The sequence below is a fragment of the Grampus griseus genome, assembly GCF_964374135.1.
Source record: "Grampus griseus genome assembly, chromosome: 3".
NCBI lineage: Eukaryota > Metazoa > Chordata > Mammalia > Artiodactyla > Delphinidae > Grampus > Grampus griseus.
The window spans coordinates 160,932,033-160,950,611 of NC_139019.1; the positions used below are offsets into that span (position 1 = coordinate 160,932,033).

Genomic DNA, 18,579 nt, shown 5'->3' on the forward strand with positions numbered 1-18,579 from the left:
GAGCGCGGGGGCAAGCGGGGCAGGGTGGGAGTGTCCTGTCTCCACCCCCACTGACCCAGTTTCCCCCCCCCCTCCTCCTCAGCAGGCAGCAGCCCCCTGGATAGTCCTCGGAACTTCTCAGCTGCATCTGCTATCAACTTCCCTTTTGCCCGGAGGTGAGTGGTCTCCGGCTTTGGGGGATGGTGTTGACGTGATGGGCGAGGGGACAGGCAGGGGCATGCACCTGGTGGCTGGACCTGCCTCCTCATTAGCCTTTTCCCCACCCCTGGCCTCTGCCCTGCTGTGGTCTCTCCTCTGGCTTCCGCCCTTGGCAAATGCACACATGCACGCACGGTCTCCTGCAGCCACATCCCGAGCACAGACAGGTAATTTCTATGAGCCCTCCAGGAGGGGCAGGGGGAGGGGGTGGCATGACTTCGTCCAGGAATCACTCATTCACTGAAAGTTGTTAATTCACTTAACAAGACCTGATGGAGGACCTGTTATGTGCCAGGCACTTAGATGTCACTTATTCATTCAACAACGTTTATTCAGTGCCTGCTGGAGGCTGTGCCCTACACTGGGGGCTGAGGAATGGGAGGCTGGACTTTGGCCCTCAGGGAGTCCTCAGTCTGGTGGGAGTGGCCAGCGTGTACTCCAGCAGCTGCAACTTAGAGCAGCTTTGATGGGGGACGTACTGGCCGCTGGTGTCAGGGAAGACTTCCTGGAGGAGGCAGCTGAAGAACAAGGAGAAAACACACAGTGGACTTGCTCACCCTGTATTCCTGTTCTTGGCCTTTTCAGAAGGTCCTTCCTCCAATGGGGCCAGGATCAGCCAGCCACAGTGCTTGCCCTTGGTCCCCACAAGCTGCAGGGTCCTTGCCTTCCTTCCAACTTCTCATTCTCTCCAGGGCCGACGGCAGAAGATGGTCCCTCGCATCCCTCCCGTCTTCTGGCTATGGAACCAACACGCCCAGCTCCACTGTCTCGGTACCCACAAGTCCTACCTTGGCAGGCAGACAGGGGAGTGCCAGGTTGGGGGTGGGGAAGACACGTCTTTGGGTTTTTTTTTTTTTTGCAGTACGCGGGCCTCTCACTGTTGTGGCCTCTCCAGCCGCGGAGCACAGGCTCCGGACACGCAGGCTCAGCGGCTATGGCTCACGGGCCTAGCCGCTTCGCGGCATGTGGGATCTTCCCGGACCGGGGCACGAACCCATGTCCCCTGCATCGGCAGGCAGACCCTCAACCACTGCGCCACCCGGGAAGCCCCTTTGGGATTTTTTTTTTAAGGTGTTGGATAGTTATCCAATCAGCAAACATCCTGGCTGGCCCCTCTGTGCCCCATTTTGGGCAATGTTGGGGTGTCCCTGAAAGGACCCAGCCTCAGCCCCAAGGGACTCCTGGTCCGGGATACACAGATATCCTCATCCTTGTGTGGTCAGGGAAGGCCTGGTCAGAGGGGGTCTTGGGGCTGCCAAGGGAGCAGGTAGGGAAGGCTTCCTGGAAGAGGGGACATCAAAGCTGGAGTTTTGAGGGATGCACAGGAGCCAGGCAGGAGAGTTACCATCTGATGACCAGCAGACAGCCTGAGCCTTGAGGGGTAATGCTGGGGTCCTGGCTGTGGCACTGACCATGAACCCATGGCCCCGATACCCCCTCCTGCCAGTCGAGCTCATCCTCCAGGGAGCGCCTCCACCAGCTTCCTTTCCAGCCGACGCCGGACGAACTATGCTTCCTGTCCAAGCATTTCCGCAGCTCAGAGAGCATGGTTGATGAGGAGGGCGGCCACCACTCACCTCGCCTTCGGCCCCGCTCCCGCAGCCTCAGGTGGGCCTCGACCTCTGACCCCAGCCCCAGCCCCTCCCTGGGCTGGCTTTGGGACCCACATCGTGGCTCCTCCTCCACCTTTGGTCCTGACCGTGCACAAGCCTGGCCTCCGGCCCTTGGCCCTCAGACCTGACTCAGCCGCCCTTCCCTGGGCTGTGTTTTGGGTCCCATGTCATAAGCCAGTTGTCCCCTCCTTCAGCCCTGGACGCACAACAGGGGCCTTCGACAATGAGATCGTCATGATGAATCACGTGTACCGGGAGAGATTCCCCAAGGTGGGCAGCGCCTGGCGGCTAGACCAGCCCCAGCTCCCTCCATGTTGCTGTCCCTCCAGTGGCACCTGCTGTCTTCCTGGCTGCATCCCCCCTATCTGTCCATTTCTGTTTTTCCCTATCTCTCTGTCTCAAACTCCCCCCTCCCCCACCCGCACCTGTACACGTTGCTGCTTCTTCTCCAATCTTTGGACCCCATCGTCACATCTTCTCTCTCTCCCGCCCCCATCTGCGCATGTCGCTCCCCAGCCCCATCCAGTGACCAGGTCACCCCATCTCCCCTGCTCCCTGCCCAGGCCACAGCACAGATGGAGGGCCGTCTGCAGGAGTTTCTGGCCGCCTTCTCACCCGGCGCCCGGCTGGCACTGGCTGACGGCGTCCTGGGTTTCATCCACCACCAAATCATCGAGCTGGCCCGCGACTGCTTGGCCAAGTCTGGAGAGGCTCTTGTCACCTCCCGCTACTTCCTGGAGATGCAGGAGAAGCTGGAGAGGCTGCTGCAGGATGTGCGTGGGGGCAGGGGAGCGCAGGGTTTAGGAGTCCCCAAGGAGGGCAGGGCAGGACCAAGGGCTTGCAGATGACGCTACCACCCATCTGCCCCCAGGCCCATGAGCGCTCAGACAGTGAGGAAGTTGGCTTCATTGTCCAGCTTGTCCGGAAGCTGCTGGTCATCATCTCGCGGCCAGCGAGGCTCCTCGAGTGCCTGGTGAGTATCTTGGCACATGGCCAGGTGCCGGGCTGAGTCCAGGCACCCAACGGTCCTGCCGAGATACAAGAGACAGGCCCCATCGTATAGGGCTTTGAGAGGAATGCTGGGGGCTGCCGGGCTGCGGCGGGCTTCCCAGAAGAGGGGCCGGGAGCTAAGATCCCAGGGACGAGTTGGAGCCACTGGCGAGGATGCTTCAGACAGAGGGAGCGGCGTGTGCAAAGGCCTGCAGGTGGGACCAGGCCTCGGCTGACCAACCCCTCTGCACCCCCAGGAGTTTGACCCTGAGGAGTTTTACCACCTGCTGGAGGCTGCCGAGGGCCAGGCCCGCGAGGGCCAGGGCATCAAGACGGACCTGCCGCGGTACATCATTGGGCAGCTGGGCCTGGCTAAGGACCCCCTCCAGGGTGAGCTGGGGGTGGGGCAGAAAGAAGAAACTGGGGTGAGATTGCGGTGGAGCCGGGATTCCAACCCATGCCCACCTGACTCCAGAGCCGCCACACTCTCTCTTTGGCCCTGTCCTCAACCACCTGCAGGGCATATTATGGGGAAAGTGCCCAGGATTCCGGGGTAAGGTGGCCACAAGTTGGAGCCCCTGACCTGCCAAGTCCTCAAATGCTAAGTCAAGTTGGGCCAGGGTACCAGAGGACCACCTTTAGCAGTGGCATCCACGTTGTCCTGTGAATTCACAAAGCACTTTCCCAATTTCATCCTACTGTGGCCCGGGAAGTGGGAGTCAGACGGGGCAGCCCATGGGCATGACCAAGGTGGCCGAGAACCCCCCAGCCAGGACAGGGGAACAACCGAGACATGGTGCTAGGGGAGCGTTGAACCTGCCCTGGTCCAGGGGTGGTTGGGGGAGCTCTGGGAAGAGAGGATATTCAGGCTGGGGCCTGGAGGATGGAAAGGTGTGCAGATTTAGGGGAGAGAGAAAATGAACCGGGCAGGGGGAATGGTGAAGGCAAAGGTTCTGAGGTGGGTCTGTGTCTGGTGTGTTGGAAGAGCAGCGAGGAAAGGGGTGTGGCTGAGGAAGGAGGGGAGCTGGGGGGAGGCGACGGGGTCAGCAGGGACCAGCCGCAGTGGCCAGCGTCCACTGGGATTGGGCTGCCATTGTCCCCATTTAAAGCCAGAGAGACTGAGGCTCCGGGCAGATGAGATTGAGCTGGGGTTCAGGCCCAGGTGTGCCCGAGACCAGATCGCCCGTGGACTAGCCGTGTGGCCGCAGCCAACCTCTTTTCTGTCTCATGAAGATGACGCAGGTGGCACTGTGGGTGGGCCCGGGTGTCAGAGGAAACACGAAGTGGCCAGGCAGGCAGGTGGCAGCTGAGGCTGCGGGGGCAGTCATCTACCCAGCACCGCGCAGTGGGCCCACTGACAGTGGGACGGGCGGGCTGCATCTGAACCCGGGCCTCCCTCACCCTGAGGCTCACTGCCTCATCTTAGCCTTGCTCTGTGACCGCAAGACACTGTCTTCATGGCCACCGTCACTGCTGTTGTTCACCAGCTGCACACTCCCACCCGGGGCCACCCCTCTGCTAAGCCCCAGGGCTGGAAACTAAGGGGGCTCGCCTGGGCCATGCCCTGAGCTGAGGAGGATGTTAGGAGCCATCACCCAGAGGGGCAGCGTCACAGCCGGTGTTCACAGGCCCAAGACTTGGGGCCAGGGTTCAAGGTAGGCTGAGCATTCGGAGGCTGGCCTTCCCACCGGCCCTTCTAGAAGGTTCCTTAGTCGTTGTTCAGCCCAGCTTCCTGGGTTTGACCGACACCTGGACGCAGTAGGGGCTGAATGACAGTATCGTGGAAGCTGGTCAGGGGCGGCACCATTTCCCCAGCCCAGGATGAGCCCTGGAGGCCTCCGGAAGTCTCCGGGTGGTGGAGGGGCGGGGCTCAGAAACCCCATTTGAGGCTCCTCCCTCATTTTACAGAGACGGTGCCTCTGAGTCACCTTGATGACAGTGGAGGACAGCCCCCAGCACCAGCACCGGAGTCCCCAGAAGTAAGACGCAGAGCTTTGGCGGCCCCACCTGTCTTGTTCTTTTGACGGTAGATCAGGTGGCCATGAGAAGGGCTGGGTTTGCTGTTTGCTGAGGTTTTGCATACAGCAGGTGCTTAATGAACGCCTGTGACTTTGGGGGGGATGGTGGGGGCAGGTGAGACTGCCCTGCCATGGAGGTTGGGCAGGGCAGGGTTGGAGGGGGCACTGCAGAATGTGTAGGAGTTTTCTGGAAGGAGGGCATGCGTAGCTTAAGCAAAAGCTCAAACTCGGAAGCTGAGTTTGACAAGTTTGTGTAGGAGAAGAGGTAGCGTCAGGTGCCAGGACCAGCAGTTGGGACTTGCGGGCAGGAAGAACACAGCCTGCTCAACGGTGGGGCAGGACCCTGACCCCTCTTGCTACCCACCCCCCCAGAGTCGTGCCCTGGTCGGCCCTTCACGGAGGAAGCCCTGTGAGAGCGACTTCGAGACTATCAAACTCATTAGCAATGGGGCCTACGGGTGAGTCCTTGGGTACCCCATAGACCCATTTCTCAGATGCCCATGGGGATGGTTGAAGCCCACACAGCCCCTGAGTGTGCAGACAGGGAAACTGAGGCCTGAAGAGGGAAGTGGAGGCACAAAACAGCAGGGGCATGGCCTTGGAAGGGCTTGTCCGTGATCTAGGTCCTTACTTACCCCAGGTGTTTGGGGTTCTAGGAATCTGGGGACTGAGCAAGGGAAAAGATGGCCACACGATGGCAGTAGCGTGCGCGAAGCATTCTTTAAGTGCCGCTTTGACGGATTTGCTTTGGGGGAGGGGGAGGAGTCCCTCACAGCATAAGACCGTTGTGGGGTCTGGGACGGAGGGGGGCTTTCAGAGGAGGCTCCGCAGCACAGTGGGGGGGTCTCTGGGTCTGAGAGCTCCACAGGGCAGGAGCGGCTTGGGGTCTTTAATAGCCCCAGCGTTTATCTTATCTACAAGGTATGCAAAACCAGCAGGCTCTAAATGGCTAAAAGTCTGCTTATTTGACTTGTAGTTAAAGCGATTTGAGTGTGTGCCAGCGGGGCTTTTGAGCTAACGGGTCTCAGTCGGCTGTGAAGAAATAAACAACCTAGGGGGTCATCTTTGGCTCTTTATATGACACCAGGGAGAGTGGCTTAAACCCACGGGGTGGCCGCTTTGGGAGAAGGGAGGGCACAGCGCAGGCAAAGGCACAGCGGGTTGGGTTCTGGACCCAGGTCGGGTCCCAGTGCTTGCCGGGACCTGGATCTCGGGCCTCAGCGAGCCCGGCTCCCCCCCACCCCACCCCGCCCCGCCCCGCCCCAGGGCCGTCTACCTGGTGCGGCACCGGGAAACGAGGCAGCGCTTTGCCATCAAGAAGATCAACAAGCAGAACCTGATCCTTCGCAACCAGATCCAGCAGGTCTTCGTGGAGCGCGACATCCTCACCTTCGCTGAGAACCCGTTTGTGGTCAGCATGTTCTGCTCGTTCGAGACCCGGCGCCACCTCTGCATGGTTATGGAGTATGTGGAAGGTGCGGTCACTGGGGCTTGCATGCCTCCAGAGCAATGGAGAGCTTACTCCTGATCCAGAAGAAATACCTTATCCCTCCTTTGATCAAGCCCGCAGTCTGCTCTGTCCTCCATGGGGTCCCAGCCTGCCTTGGGGGACCCTCAGTCTGTGGTGGGGGACCCAGCCTCAGGGAGTTGGAACTGGGGGATCCCAAAGAGAAGTGTGAGGGCAGGACCCTAGGGTATAGGGGTAGGATGGACAGCCTAGGCAGGAGGGACTGGTGGGCAAGGGCCTAGAGGCTAGAGCAGCGAAGGGAGGGAGGCGTGCGTCAGAAGGACTAGGGGGGTTGGGGGCCAGGGTGAGGAGTTGTGGGATCAGGTTTGCAGTTCAGGAAAGAGCAGGGCCTTCAGGTAAGTGCAGGACATGCATTTAACCAAGCGGCTGCCGGGTGAGCAGAGGAAGCGTGCACTTAGGAGGCACCAGCTGTGTACAGGGGAAGGGACTGTGCACTTAACAGAGCTGCTGCCCTGCCAGGGGAAAATCAGAAGGCAGGGTCTGCCTATCCTCCCGCACCTCCCAGGTCCCCACCCCAATTCAGGACAGATTGGAGACACTTTCCAGAAGGTGGGGAGGGCACATAGGCACAAATCTGGGCACGGCTGTAGAGCCGAGGGCCTCTGTGAGCACGTCCACCCCTCTGCAGGCGGCGACTGTGCCACGCTCCTAAAGAACATGGGCCCGCTGCCCGTGGATATGGCCCGCATGTACTTCGCCGAGACGGTGCTCGCGCTGGAGTACCTGCACAACTATGGCATCGTGCACAGGGACCTCAAGCCAGACAAGTGAGTGGGCCTGGCTCTCAGGGGGCGGGGCTCAGAGTAGCCTGGGGGCGGGGCCTCTGAGTGGGTCTGGGACTGCTCAGGAGCCCCACCACCTAGATTCTCCTGGCATCATGGGCCCCCTGCTGGTAGAAAGCAGGGATCTTGGCAATGTTGAGCACCTGGTGTGTACTGAGAGAGCAGGTATTTAATAGGCGCCTGCTGTGTGCAGGGGAAGGACAGTGCACTTATCGAGGTGCTGGCCAGGCAGAGTGAGGGGGCACAGACTGGACAGGGGAAGGGACCATGCACTCACAGAGCTGCTGCCACACAAGGGAAGTGAACATGCACTTATGAGGCACCAGCTATATACAAAGAGCAGGGACATGCACTTTGCAAGACCTTATGTGTAGAGAAAGGGACTGCATGTCTTGAGCTCCTGCTGTGTGTTAGTGCAGGGAAGAAAGAGAGTCCTAGAGTGTTTATTTTATCCTAGTTTCTAGTAGGCACCTACTGAGTGCCCGGTGCTCTCTGGGTGACTGAAAAACGCAAGTGTGAGTGTAAATAATCCCTCATACTTTGTAACCCTTTCATAATTTTCAAAGCACTCTTCCGTACATTAGTTGAGCACCTCCTGTGTACAGAGGAAAGGGCTGCTCTTTCATCAAGTGCCCTTTGGATACCAGGCAAGAAGTATGAGTTTCTCAGGTACTTGCCATGTGGAGATGTGGACATAAGCGTTAAGAATCTGCATGTTTTCAGGGCATCTTGTAGTTTGCAAGTGGCTTAGAAAACAAAGCACCTGTATTTGGCACCTGCTGTATACCTGCGCCTGTGCTCACCGTTTTAAGGAACCCAGACGGCGGTATAACTAACTTCTCGCACACTGATGACCTTTTTGAGTTTATAAAGCACATTTTTTAGCTGGCGTGTATTTACTGGGCACCAGCTGTGGAAAGGTGATCAGAACCACAGTTATTAGGCAATGACTGTGTGTCAATCCCCGAACACTGCAGCTATCTTTTTATAAAGTTTTTATGTTGAGGTCAGCATGCATTGATCACCTACTGTGTGCCAGGGATATGGGTCCCTTTCCAATGGAGGTACTTGCTGTGTGGAGGCGTGAAGAGCCCTGCATGTTTTCAGGGCATCTTGTTTGCGAGTGGCTTCGAAAACAAAGCAAATGTGTGTTGGCATCTGCTGTGTACCTGGGCCTCTGTGCTCGACGCTCTAAGGCTGCTTGCTTTGTGCCCATTGGGCCTCTGTGGGATCATCCTGGAGTGGGATCTTCCAAGTGTCCCCAAGGCAGGGCCTGCCCCTCCCAAGCTCAGGACCCTCATCTGAAAAACGGTGTGGGAAGGTGCAGCCCTGGAGGGTTCAGGGAGGGATAGGCCCACACAGTAGTTGCTCCAGAAAAATATTTTTTCCTCTTTGCTTCGGAAAATTTCAAATACACCCCAAGTCAGGAGACGGTACATTTGTTTGCTAGGGTTGCCCTAACAAAGTACCACAGACTCGGGGGCTTAAACAACAGAAATTTATTCTCACAGTTCTGGAGGCCAGAAGTCCAAGGTCAAGGTGTCGGCAGGGCTGCGCTCCCTCTGAAGGTGATGGGGAAGGGTGTGTTCCAGGCCTTTCTCTCGGTTTCTGGTAGTCCCTAGGCTGTGGTGCTCCTCCTGTGTGCGTGTCTGTGTCCAAATTCCCCTTTTTATTTTATTTACTTATTTTTTACTTTTTAAAATATTTATTTGGTTGCACTGGGTCTTAGTTGCGGCAGGTGGGCTCCTTAGTTTCGGCCCACCAGCTCCTTAGTTGCGACACGCATGTGGGATCTAGTTCCCTGACCAGGGATCGAACCTGGGCCACCTGCATTGGGAGCTCTGAGTCTTAACCACTGGACCACCACAGAAGTCCCCAGAAATTTATTTTTAAATGGGCAGATGTCCCCCGGAGGTGCGTGAAAATGTGACTTTATAAAATAAAGCTGGCGCATATCATTTTATCACTTAAAATATTCATATCCTTAAGCTTGCAGGAGAACATGAACAGCAGCATACATGGTAGGTGTGTAAGTTTTAAAAAACTGGTGCGCCCATGAGAGGCACAAATATTTCTGTACACAGCAGGTGCTAAAGACATGTTTACTTAACAACAGGTGCTTACAAAGTATTCAGTTTGTTAAAATCATGGATGCACGTACAAGAATAAGCTGTAGATCCCCCCCAGGAGGTGTTCACGAAACGTTTTCATGCCCAGTGGGGACATGCTGTGATTCTCAGGAACTTAGCTTTTGCACAGCGGAGTATACAGTAGGTGCTCAAGAGCAACACCAGATGCACCCAGTTGGTGCACAGAGATGTTTGCCAAATTTGTAATATTGCCCAAGACCCGCTGCTTCTTTCAATAATGTGATCATACACAGGCAGTGCTTTCTGATCCATGGAGGGGTCGGGCCGCCTCCTGTAGGACCAAGTTCTGGGGGGGGCGAGGGGGCGGGAGCAGCCAGGCACCTCGGGCCCCCCAGCCCTGAGCGCACCACCCGCCTGCCCACAGCCTGCTCATCACCTCGCTCGGCCACATCAAGCTAACTGACTTCGGCCTGTCTAAGATCGGGCTCATGAGTATGGCCACCAACCTCTACGAGGGCCACATCGAGAAGGACACTCGGGAGTTCGTGGACAAGCAGGTGGGCGGGGCTGCCTCCCTCTGCCCGAAGCCTGAGCCCAGGACATGGGGAGACTTTGCAGCAAAAAGGAGAAAAGAAACTATCCCTGTAATTCTACCTATACTTTCTTCCCTGGCTGGGGGCGGTCTTTCATTTCCCTGTCCCACCTGGCCCAGGTATGCGGGACGCCTGAGTACATTGCCCCCGAGGTGATCTTCCGCCAGGGCTACGGGAAGCCAGTGGACTGGTGGGCCATGGGCGTCGTCCTCTACGAATTCTTGGTGGGCTGTGTGCCATTCTTCGGAGATACCCCTGAGGAACTCTTTGGCCAGGTGGTCAGTGGTGCGTTCCCCCTGCCCTGTCGCCCCAGGTTTAAGTCTCAGCCCCACTTTGGCTCCGGTTGGTGGTCCCCCCTGCCTTTGCCGGGGAGGGGAGCAGGCCCACTTGTGGATTGGGCACCTATGGCGTGCCCGGCCCCAGCTGAGCCCTGGGGACACAGCCAAGGGCGAGAGGGACAGTAAGGGAGATAAATAAACAAATTATGGAGCAATCAGAGGCAAAAAATGCTGAGGAGGGAAGGAAGCAGGGAGAAGGGAGGGGGCGGGGGGCGGGTGCAGGGGTGCTATATTAAATAGAGAGTCATGCAGGGCCACACTGGGTGACGTGTGGGCAAAGACTTAAAGGAGCGAGAGGGAGTCACAGAGATGGATGAAGGGAAGGTGCTCAGGGCAGAGGGCACAGCCAGAACAAAGGCTGTATGGGACCAAGCCTGGTATGCTGAAGGAGCAGAGGAGGCTGATGGCTGGGAGCATAGAAAGGGGAGGTGGTAGGAGGTGCTAGGAAGCGCTATCCCCAGTCCCTCATTCCCTCCTCTCATTTTAGATGAGATCATGTGGCCAGAGGGGGACGAAGCCCTTCCAGCTGACGCCCAGGACCTCATCACCAGGCTGCTCCGACAGAGCCCCCTGGACCGTCTGGGCACTGGTACGTAGGTGTGGGTGAGGCCCAGGTGGGTGGGATGGGGGCTGGGGTAAACAAGAGCTCTATTTGAGAGGCTGCATAGAGGAGGGGGACTTGAAACTGCGGTTTTGACGGATGCATACGAGCTCACCAAGAACTAGCATAAGATTTTGAAGAGTAGCAGGTAGCTGGGTCTGGTTCAGACAAGGGGCACTGAGGCTGTGTGTATGAGCCTGCCAGGTTGCCATGGGCTGTGTCCTACGGTCCCCAAGGCCCAGCCCAGTGGATCCCACTGTCCCAAGTTTCCCCAGCCACCAAAATATTGATTAAGGGACTATTTAATATTCATGCAGCCACCCATTATGTGGCCACTACAGATCACAGTCAGGATGAAGCTTGGCCACTGGAGAGGACTATGGGGGCTGAGGTTGGGGAACAGGATACAGTCAGCTCTGCTTCATGCAGTCAGCTCTGCTCCGTGGGGTAGAAACATGTGGGAAAAGCCCCCTCCTAAGGTTCTGGGGTTTCTCCAGGTGATGGGATCTCAGAGTCCAGCAGAGGGAAGAGCAGGGCCTGGGTTCTAGCCCTAGCTTGGTTCCCCTATGGGCTCTTAAAGGATGGCTCGTTTCCCCTCTCATCTTTCTGGTTCTGTGTTGGCCAAGTTTGGGTTCATAATTGGCCCAGGGGGCCATGGGGGGTGGGGACCAGCAGGGCTCAGCCAGGCATGTCTGCAGGAGGCACCCACGAAGTAAAGCAGCACCCCTTCTTCTGGACACTGGACTGGGCAGGGCTTCTGCGACACAAGGCCGAGTTTGTGCCGCAGCTTGAAGCTGAGGACGACACCAGCTACTTCGACAGTAAGCAGGGGTCCAGGAGGTGGGCTGTGCTGTCCCACGATCTCCTGGGGTGGTGAGGGGTGTCTAACAGGGTCTCCACCCCAGCTTGGTGCCTCACCTTGGGCCTGGAGCTTCCAACTTCCTGAGCTTTCCAAGAAGCTGGGGCATGTCTGCTGGCTGCCCCCCTGCCTGGATTTCCTATGCGTCTGAGCTCAGGAGGCTGTCGCACCACCTTGGGTTGCGGGAGGGGAAACCAAGGCACTGCATGTGGCAGCCCTTGCCTGGGGGTCCCCCAGCAGGTTCAGCCTCCTGAGTGTCAGCCCTGACCAGGCATGGAGCCCTGCCTGCCATACAGGAGGGTGGGGTGCCTCGCTCAGCTTTGGTGGAGGGGTCCCCTCGAGCACTTGAGGTGAGCTCAGACAAATCTCCTTCTCCCCACTCGGGGCTCTGGCCAAACACAGAGTAAACGCCCCCAGCTTCCAGTACCTCCTCCAGAACTTGATGTGTGATCTTGGGCATGTCAGAGGTCCTCTCTGAGCATCTGTTTCCTTTTCTGTAAGATGAGGGACATCCTTTATGTTTGAGAGGCACAATTTTACCTAACTCTGGGTAACCCATCTTAAGGGTGAGGAAACTGAGACACAAGAATTCCCATCCACAGTCCCACAGCTTTTAGGAACACAACTGGGATTTATTCCCAGATACTAAATCTGCCACCCAAGCCTCCTCTGGTCCTTAAACATACCAAGCCTGGTCCCACCACAAAGCCTTTGCCCTGACAGTGTCTCCCGACCTGGGAGGCCCTCTCCACATCACCCCACAGCCCCTGTGTCCACCTCCCCCAGCATCAGGTGGGCTGCACATGCCTTTCCCTCCCGCAGCGCGCTCAGAGCGTTACCGTCACCTGGGCTCTGAAGATGACGAGACGAATGATGAGGAGTCATCCACGGAGATCCCCCAGTTCTCATCCTGTTCCCACCGGTTCAGCAAGGTGAGCCTGGGCCCTGGATGTAGCTAGTGCTCAGGAAACAGGGCAAGATGTTTGGGGGTTTTTTTTCTTTTTTTTATTGTAGTGAAATACATGTAACGTAAAATAGACTATTTTAGCTATTTTAAACTGTACATACAATTCAGTGACATTTACTACATTCGCAGTGTTGTGCAACCACCACCTGTATCTAGTTCCAGAACATTTCCATCATCCCCAAAGGGCAACCTTGTACCCGGCTGCAGTCACTCCTCGTTTCCCCCTCCCCCGCTCCCCGGCAACCACTCATCTGCTTTCTGTCTCTATGCATTTCCCTGTTCTGGACATTTCACATACATAGAATCATACGCTATGTGGGACCACTGGGGAATTCCCTGTGTCTGGCTTCTTAAGGTCGATCCACATGGTAGCATGTGTCAGGGCTTCATTCCTTGTTGTGGCTGAATAATATTCCATTGTGTGGTTGGACCATATTTTGTTTGATCCACTCATCAGTTGATGGACGTTTGGGTTGTTTCCACTTTGGGGCAATTGTAAATAGATCTGCTATGCTGGGTGTTATATTATAGCCTCATCAGCTTAACTTGAGTTCCTTCCTTTGTTTATAATTTCATTTAAAAACCTGCACTGCTTATGGGTCTGGGCCCCAGGCAGGAAACCCCAGCTGTGGCCCCTTGGTAGCCAGGCCGCTCTGAGCCTCAGTTTCTCCACCTGTACAGTGGGCTAAAGACTCTACATCTTGGGCTTCCCTGGTGGCGCAGTGGTTGAGAGTCCGCCTGCCGATGCAGGGGACACGGGTTCGTGCCCCGGTCCGGGAAGATCCCACATGCCGCGGAGCGGCTGGGCCCGTGAGCCGTGGCCACTGAGCCTGCGCGTCCGGAGCTTGTGCTCCGCAACAAGAGGCCACAGCAGTGAGAGGCCCGCGTACCGCAAAAAAAAAAAAAAAAAAAAATCTGTACGTCTTTAGAGATGTGGTAAGTAAGCATCTGAGGAAGTGACTCAGGGAAGTGTCAGGCATGTAGGAAACACTCAACTAAGCCGTCCCCCACGAATGCGGTTGTTGTTACGGTTTTTTTGTTTCTGTTTTTTTTTCTATGATGTGGACCTTTTTTTTTTTTCAGGTACTATCTGAATTTATTGAAGGGCTTCTTAATCTAGGGTTTGTGAACTTGCATGGGAATAAATTACATCTTTATTTTCACTAATCTCTAACTGAAATTTGGTATGTTTTCCAATTGTAATATAAGCAACAAATCACAGTAATATTAGCATGACCTTGACTTTGTCACCAATACAAATCATGGATTTTTCACATCACTCTGGAGTCGTTGTAAAATATCTTTCAAGTTCAAAACTACTTCAAAATTATGGTACTTATGAGACCTGCTAGATCTTGTTATTTAATGCATTACTAAAGAGGCACGTATAGTACCATATTGCTGGTTTAAAAAATATTCTAATATTATTTTAATATAATCAGCCTCACTTGCAACCTGACCTATTTCATTTGATGCATTTAAAAATACTACTCTGAGGGCTTCCCAGGTGGCGCAGTGGTTGAGAGTCCGCCTGCCGATGCAGGGGACACGGGTTCGTGCCCCGGTCTGGGAAGATCCCACATGCCGCGGCGCGGCTGGGCCCGTGAGCCATGGCCACTGAGCCTGCGCATCCGGAGCCTGTGCTCCGCAGCGGGAGAGGCCACAGCAGTGAGAGGCCCGCATACCGCAAAAAAAAAAAAAAAAAAAAAAAATACTACTCTGAGAAGGGGTCTGTAGGTGTCACCAGTTTGCCAAAGGGGCTCATGTACAGAAATCCATGCTTGTCATGATGGTAGCAGCTCCTCCTCAGAAGCCTCAAGGGCAAGAGCTCTGCCCAGAACTCCCCTTCGTATGTGGACCATTTTTTAAAGTCTTTATTGAATTTGTTTCGATATTGCTTCTGTTTTATGTTTTGGTTTTTTGGCTGCAAGGCATGTGGGATCTCAACTCCCTGACCAGGGATTGAACCCACACCCCCTGCATTGGAAGGCGAAGTCTTAACCACTGGACTGCCAGGGAAGTCCCGTTACTGTTATTTTTAATTGCTTCCCAGGTCTACAGCAGCTCTGAGTTCCTGGCCGTCCAGCCCACCCCAACCTTTGCTGAACGGAGCTTCAGTGAGGACCGGGAGGAAGGGTGGGAGCGCAGCAGTGAGGGGGACTATGGGCGCCGGCTGAGCACCACCGAGGTCCGGTAGGTGTGCTGGGGAGTATAAGCAGGTCCAGCTTCCAAACCTGCTAAGAGGTGGAGCCACAAAGTCTTAACATTGGAAAGAGCTTCCCAGTGGCCCAGTAGAAAAGGGTAAAACATATTGGCCAGCCTGTCAGACCCCTGCCAATCTGGCCCCTATCATCACTCCCTTTGGCTTTGCATTCCTAACCACACTAAACCTAAAGCAGCCATGTACCATCACACTGCTAGGCTTTTGCTTGCGCTGTTTCCTCTGCCCAGAATACCCTTTGCTCATGAAGTCCCTTTCATCTTTCAATGTCCAAACTCACAGAAATAATCAACGTCTGCTAGAGGATGGGCGTTGGAAGCTAGGTTTTAAAAATTGAATAGGAGTTCTCTGGGCAGTCACAGAGGACAGAGCAGGCAGAGGGAACTCACCTTATATTTACAAATTACCTCTGACTCTAGGCTGAGAGTTAAGGTATGGTCACTAGGGGAGACTGGGTGTCCTGGGGTGAGGGCACCTGGCAGGTGTGACTCAGGCTCTTCCCTGCTACAGGCTGAGGTCCTGCGCATCCTCCGGTTCCTCCTGCCACTTACCCTTTTCCCAGCCTGAGCGGGGCCCTAGCCCATCTTTCCTGAACACCATCAACCTGGACACGATGCCCAAATTTGCCTTCTCATCAGAGGATGAGGGAGTCGGCCCAGCTCCTGTGGGCCCCAAAAGGCCCGTCTTCATTCTCGGGGAGCCCGACCCACCCCCAGCAGCCACCCCAGTGTTGCCCAAGCCCTCAAGCCTTTCTGGTAGGTGGAATCCAGGGTGGGAGGGATGGTGTCATGGAGAGTTTCCCACAGGAGGGACTATTTGAGATGGGTTTTGAAGGATGAGTAGGAGTTCTCTAGAGACAACATTCACTTGTGTAACAAAGGCCTCAGTCTGAGGGTGATACCCCCCAGCTTCATTGGATTAGGATGGGAGAGAGGAATTGAACTGGGGAGCTCCAAGAGTGGGAGTTAGGAATCTGACTGGGGTGAGGGGAAGGCTTCTTGAAGTAGGGGACTTGAAGAGTGGAGCTTCCCAGGGAGAGCAGTGAAAGAAAGGTGTGCAGGAAGAGGGAATGCCTGAACAAAGGCCAGGAGGCTGGACTGTGTACACACCGACCAGGGAGGAAGGGGCTTTGCCTTCTGTGGGCAGAAGGGCCAAGTGGTGAGATGGGGGAGGGGCAGACTGACCCCCCGACCCTGCTGATCCCCGTAGCTGACACAGCTGCCCTCAGCCACGCGCGCCTACGAAGCAACAGCACCGGTGCACGACACTCTACGCCGAGGGCCCTGGATGCCGGCCGGGGCCGCCGCCTTGGGGGCCCGAGAGACTCAGCCCCTGAGAAATCCAGGACCTCCCCCAGCGGGGGTCGCGTGCCCAAGTCAGCCTCAGTGTCTGCCCTGTCGCTCATCATCACGGCAGGTGACGCCCATGGCCCAGCCTCGTCTTTGCTTGTCTGTCCATGTCCATTTTAACCATGGAGTAGGGGCTGCTTTGGCCAGCGGGAGCTGGAGGGGGTCCCTCCAGGTGATGTGTCCCCAGGCACAAAGCTCCCAGGGCTGCTCTTCGGGGCTGAGCCCAGGAGATAGGAAGCAGCTGGGGAACTGGCATTCCTGGCAGCGGGCACTACATGTGCAAAGGCCTGGAGGGGAAGGGGGAGGGTGTTTGGGGCATTGGAGTGGCAGCAAAGCAGCCAGAGTGATCAGTGTGGGGACTTCTCTGGTGGTCCAGTGGTTAAGACTCTGAGCTCCCACTGCAGGGGCACAGGTTCGATCCCTGGTCCGGGAACTAAGATCCCACATGCTGCGCCGGGCGGCCAAAAAACAAAAACAGAAACAAACCGACTGATCGGTGTGGAGGGAGGGGAAGGTGCCTTGTGAGGGGACCCACAAGGGAGTGACCCCCTTCCCTGAACCTCGTCCCTGCAGATGACGGTAGCGGCGGCCCCCTCATGAGCCCCCTGTCCCCACGCTCGCTGTCCTCAAACCCGTCGTCCCGCGACTCCTCTCCAAGCCGAGACCCTTCCCCCGTGTGTGGCAGCCTGCGGCCCCCCATTGTCATCCACAGCTCGGGCAAGAAGTATGGCTTCAGCCTGCGGGCAATCCGCGTCTACATGGGTGACAGTGACATCTACACCGTGCACCATGTCGTGTGGGTGAGTTGGCCCTGGGATGGGCGGGAACAGCCAGACCTGGTTTGAGTTCCAGCTCTGCCCTGGCAAGGCGCTTCCCTTTTGGAACTGCATTTGTTAGTCTTGGAAAGCAAGCGAGTACTCATTGCCTATGAGGTTTTGGAGCCCAGGGCAGGGAACTGATGCCCCCTGTGTCTTAATGGTCCTTGTCAGTTATGGGGAGAGGACTGGGCAAGAGGGATGGAGACCTCAAGGGGGCACAAAGCTCCCATACAGTGTTTTGTCCTCCCTCCCCCAGCCCAGGACCTGTCCCCTCCCTACTGGTCTCTGAAAGGTCTGGGAAACCGGGCAGTGTGAAAGGCAGCAGCTTGCTGGGGGCCTGTAGCTGACTCAGCTGGGCTGGGGTCTCTAGCTCTGGGGGCCAGGGCACTGACCCTGCTATCTGCCCCCACCCCCAGAGTGTGGAGGAGGGAAGCCCTGCCCAGGAGGCAGGCCTGCGGGCCGGGGACCTCATCACCCACATCAACGGGGAGTCGGTCCTGGGGCTGGTGCACATGGATGTCGTGGAGCTACTGCTGAAGGTGCAGGCCCCCAACCCCACCCTCCACCCCAGAGCCTCCACCCCCGTCCATCCTCAGGGCCCCTGGATCTCCCAACACTGCCCACCCTCTGGGCTGCTCCTGTGACCTCCATCCCTACGCCTTGGCCTCAGCTCCCAATTCTGTGTGGTTCCCCCCGTCCAACCATACCACTCCGCATTCGGCCCTGCATGCCCCGTCCCCTCTGCCTCAGAGCCACTCCTCCAGGAAGCCCTTCCTGCCCCCTGGGTGCCCCTTCTCCTGACCTTCCCTCTGGCCCACCCTGACTCTGTGGGGCTGGGGGTATCTGTACGATCTTGGCCTCCTGCCTCCCCTCAGACCGAGGGTCCTCAGGGGCTGAGGCCTAGAGGCGGGGAGGTGGACACAGGTGAGGAGGCAGACCCCTAGTTGGATAGCTCCTGGGACCAGTGGGTGGGTAGATGGCTCATTGGATGGATGGACAGATGGCAGACATCCATCTTTGGCCCAGTGAGTGGTGGGGTCATTAGGTAAGAAGCGGGTGGTTAGGATCTGGGGCTTCCAATGGATGAGTAGATGGGTGGGTGGGTGCATGGACGGCTCGTTGGATGGAAGGCACACAGGCGACCCCTTGCCATCCCTCCTGCAGAGTGGCAACAAGATCGCCCTTCGGACCACGCCCCTGGAGAACACCTCCATCAAGGTGGGCCCTGCACGGAAGAATGTGACCAAGGGCCGCATGGCGCGCAGGAACAAGCGGAGCCGGAGGCGGGAGACGCAGGAGCGGTGAGCGGCGGCCTGGCTGCCGGGGAGGGTTGATGCAGGACCTGTGGCACATTTGGGCGGCCCGGGCCGCTGGGGGCAGGGGTTTTGAAGAATCTGGGTTCCTAACCCCCAGGCGGAAGTCGCTCTTCAAGAAGATCTCAAAACAGTCGTCCGTGCTGCACACCAGCCGCAGCTTCTCTTCCGGCCTCCACCACTCCCTGTCATCCAGCGAGAGCCTCCCGGGCTCACCCACCCACAGCCTCTCCCCCAGCCCCACCACGCCCTGCTGCAGCCCGGCTCCCGATGCCCCAGCAGGTGGGTGCACCCCCAGGAC

The 18,579-nt window shown here is 56.9% G+C and overlaps 1 protein-coding gene across 15 annotated transcripts in view; it reads left to right on the forward strand.

The window, feature by feature from the left end:
- MAST3 (microtubule associated serine/threonine kinase 3) overlaps window positions 1-18,579 on the forward strand; it is a gene marked incomplete at its 5' end in the record, with an annotated part of 38,129 nt that overhangs the window by 16,395 nt on the left and 3,155 nt on the right. For 4 of the 15 annotated variants that reach the window (XM_082651739.1, XM_082651735.1, XM_082651740.1 and 1 more), the window contains 24 exons: window positions 83-155; window positions 345-365; window positions 891-969; window positions 1,646-1,806; window positions 2,006-2,081; window positions 2,375-2,584; window positions 2,683-2,784; window positions 3,059-3,191; window positions 4,710-4,780; window positions 5,192-5,277; window positions 6,086-6,294; window positions 6,976-7,114; window positions 9,644-9,776; window positions 9,932-10,097; window positions 10,638-10,739; window positions 11,450-11,572; window positions 12,433-12,542; window positions 14,631-14,770; window positions 15,309-15,553; window positions 16,008-16,214; window positions 16,721-16,947; window positions 17,382-17,504; window positions 18,130-18,266; window positions 18,379-18,560. In XM_082651739.1, the coding sequence (XP_082507865.1) occupies window positions 83-155; window positions 345-365; window positions 891-969; window positions 1,646-1,806; window positions 2,006-2,081; window positions 2,375-2,584; window positions 2,683-2,784; window positions 3,059-3,191; window positions 4,710-4,780; window positions 5,192-5,277; window positions 6,086-6,294; window positions 6,976-7,114; window positions 9,644-9,776; window positions 9,932-10,097; window positions 10,638-10,739; window positions 11,450-11,572; window positions 12,433-12,542; window positions 14,631-14,770; window positions 15,309-15,553; window positions 16,008-16,214; window positions 16,721-16,947; window positions 17,382-17,504; window positions 18,130-18,266; window positions 18,379-18,560 (3,255 nt within the window). Of the gene's footprint in view, window positions 1-82; window positions 156-344; window positions 366-890; window positions 970-1,645; window positions 1,807-2,005; window positions 2,082-2,374; window positions 2,585-2,682; window positions 2,785-3,058; window positions 3,192-4,709; window positions 4,781-5,191; window positions 5,278-6,085; window positions 6,295-6,975; window positions 7,115-9,643; window positions 9,777-9,931; window positions 10,098-10,637; window positions 10,740-11,449; window positions 11,573-12,432; window positions 12,543-14,630; window positions 14,771-15,308; window positions 15,554-16,007; window positions 16,215-16,720; window positions 16,948-17,381; window positions 17,505-18,129; window positions 18,267-18,345; window positions 18,561-18,579 lie in introns of all 15 variants that reach the window. The other 11 variants (XM_082651730.1, XM_082651731.1, XM_082651738.1 and 8 more) reach the window with 4 other exon arrangements.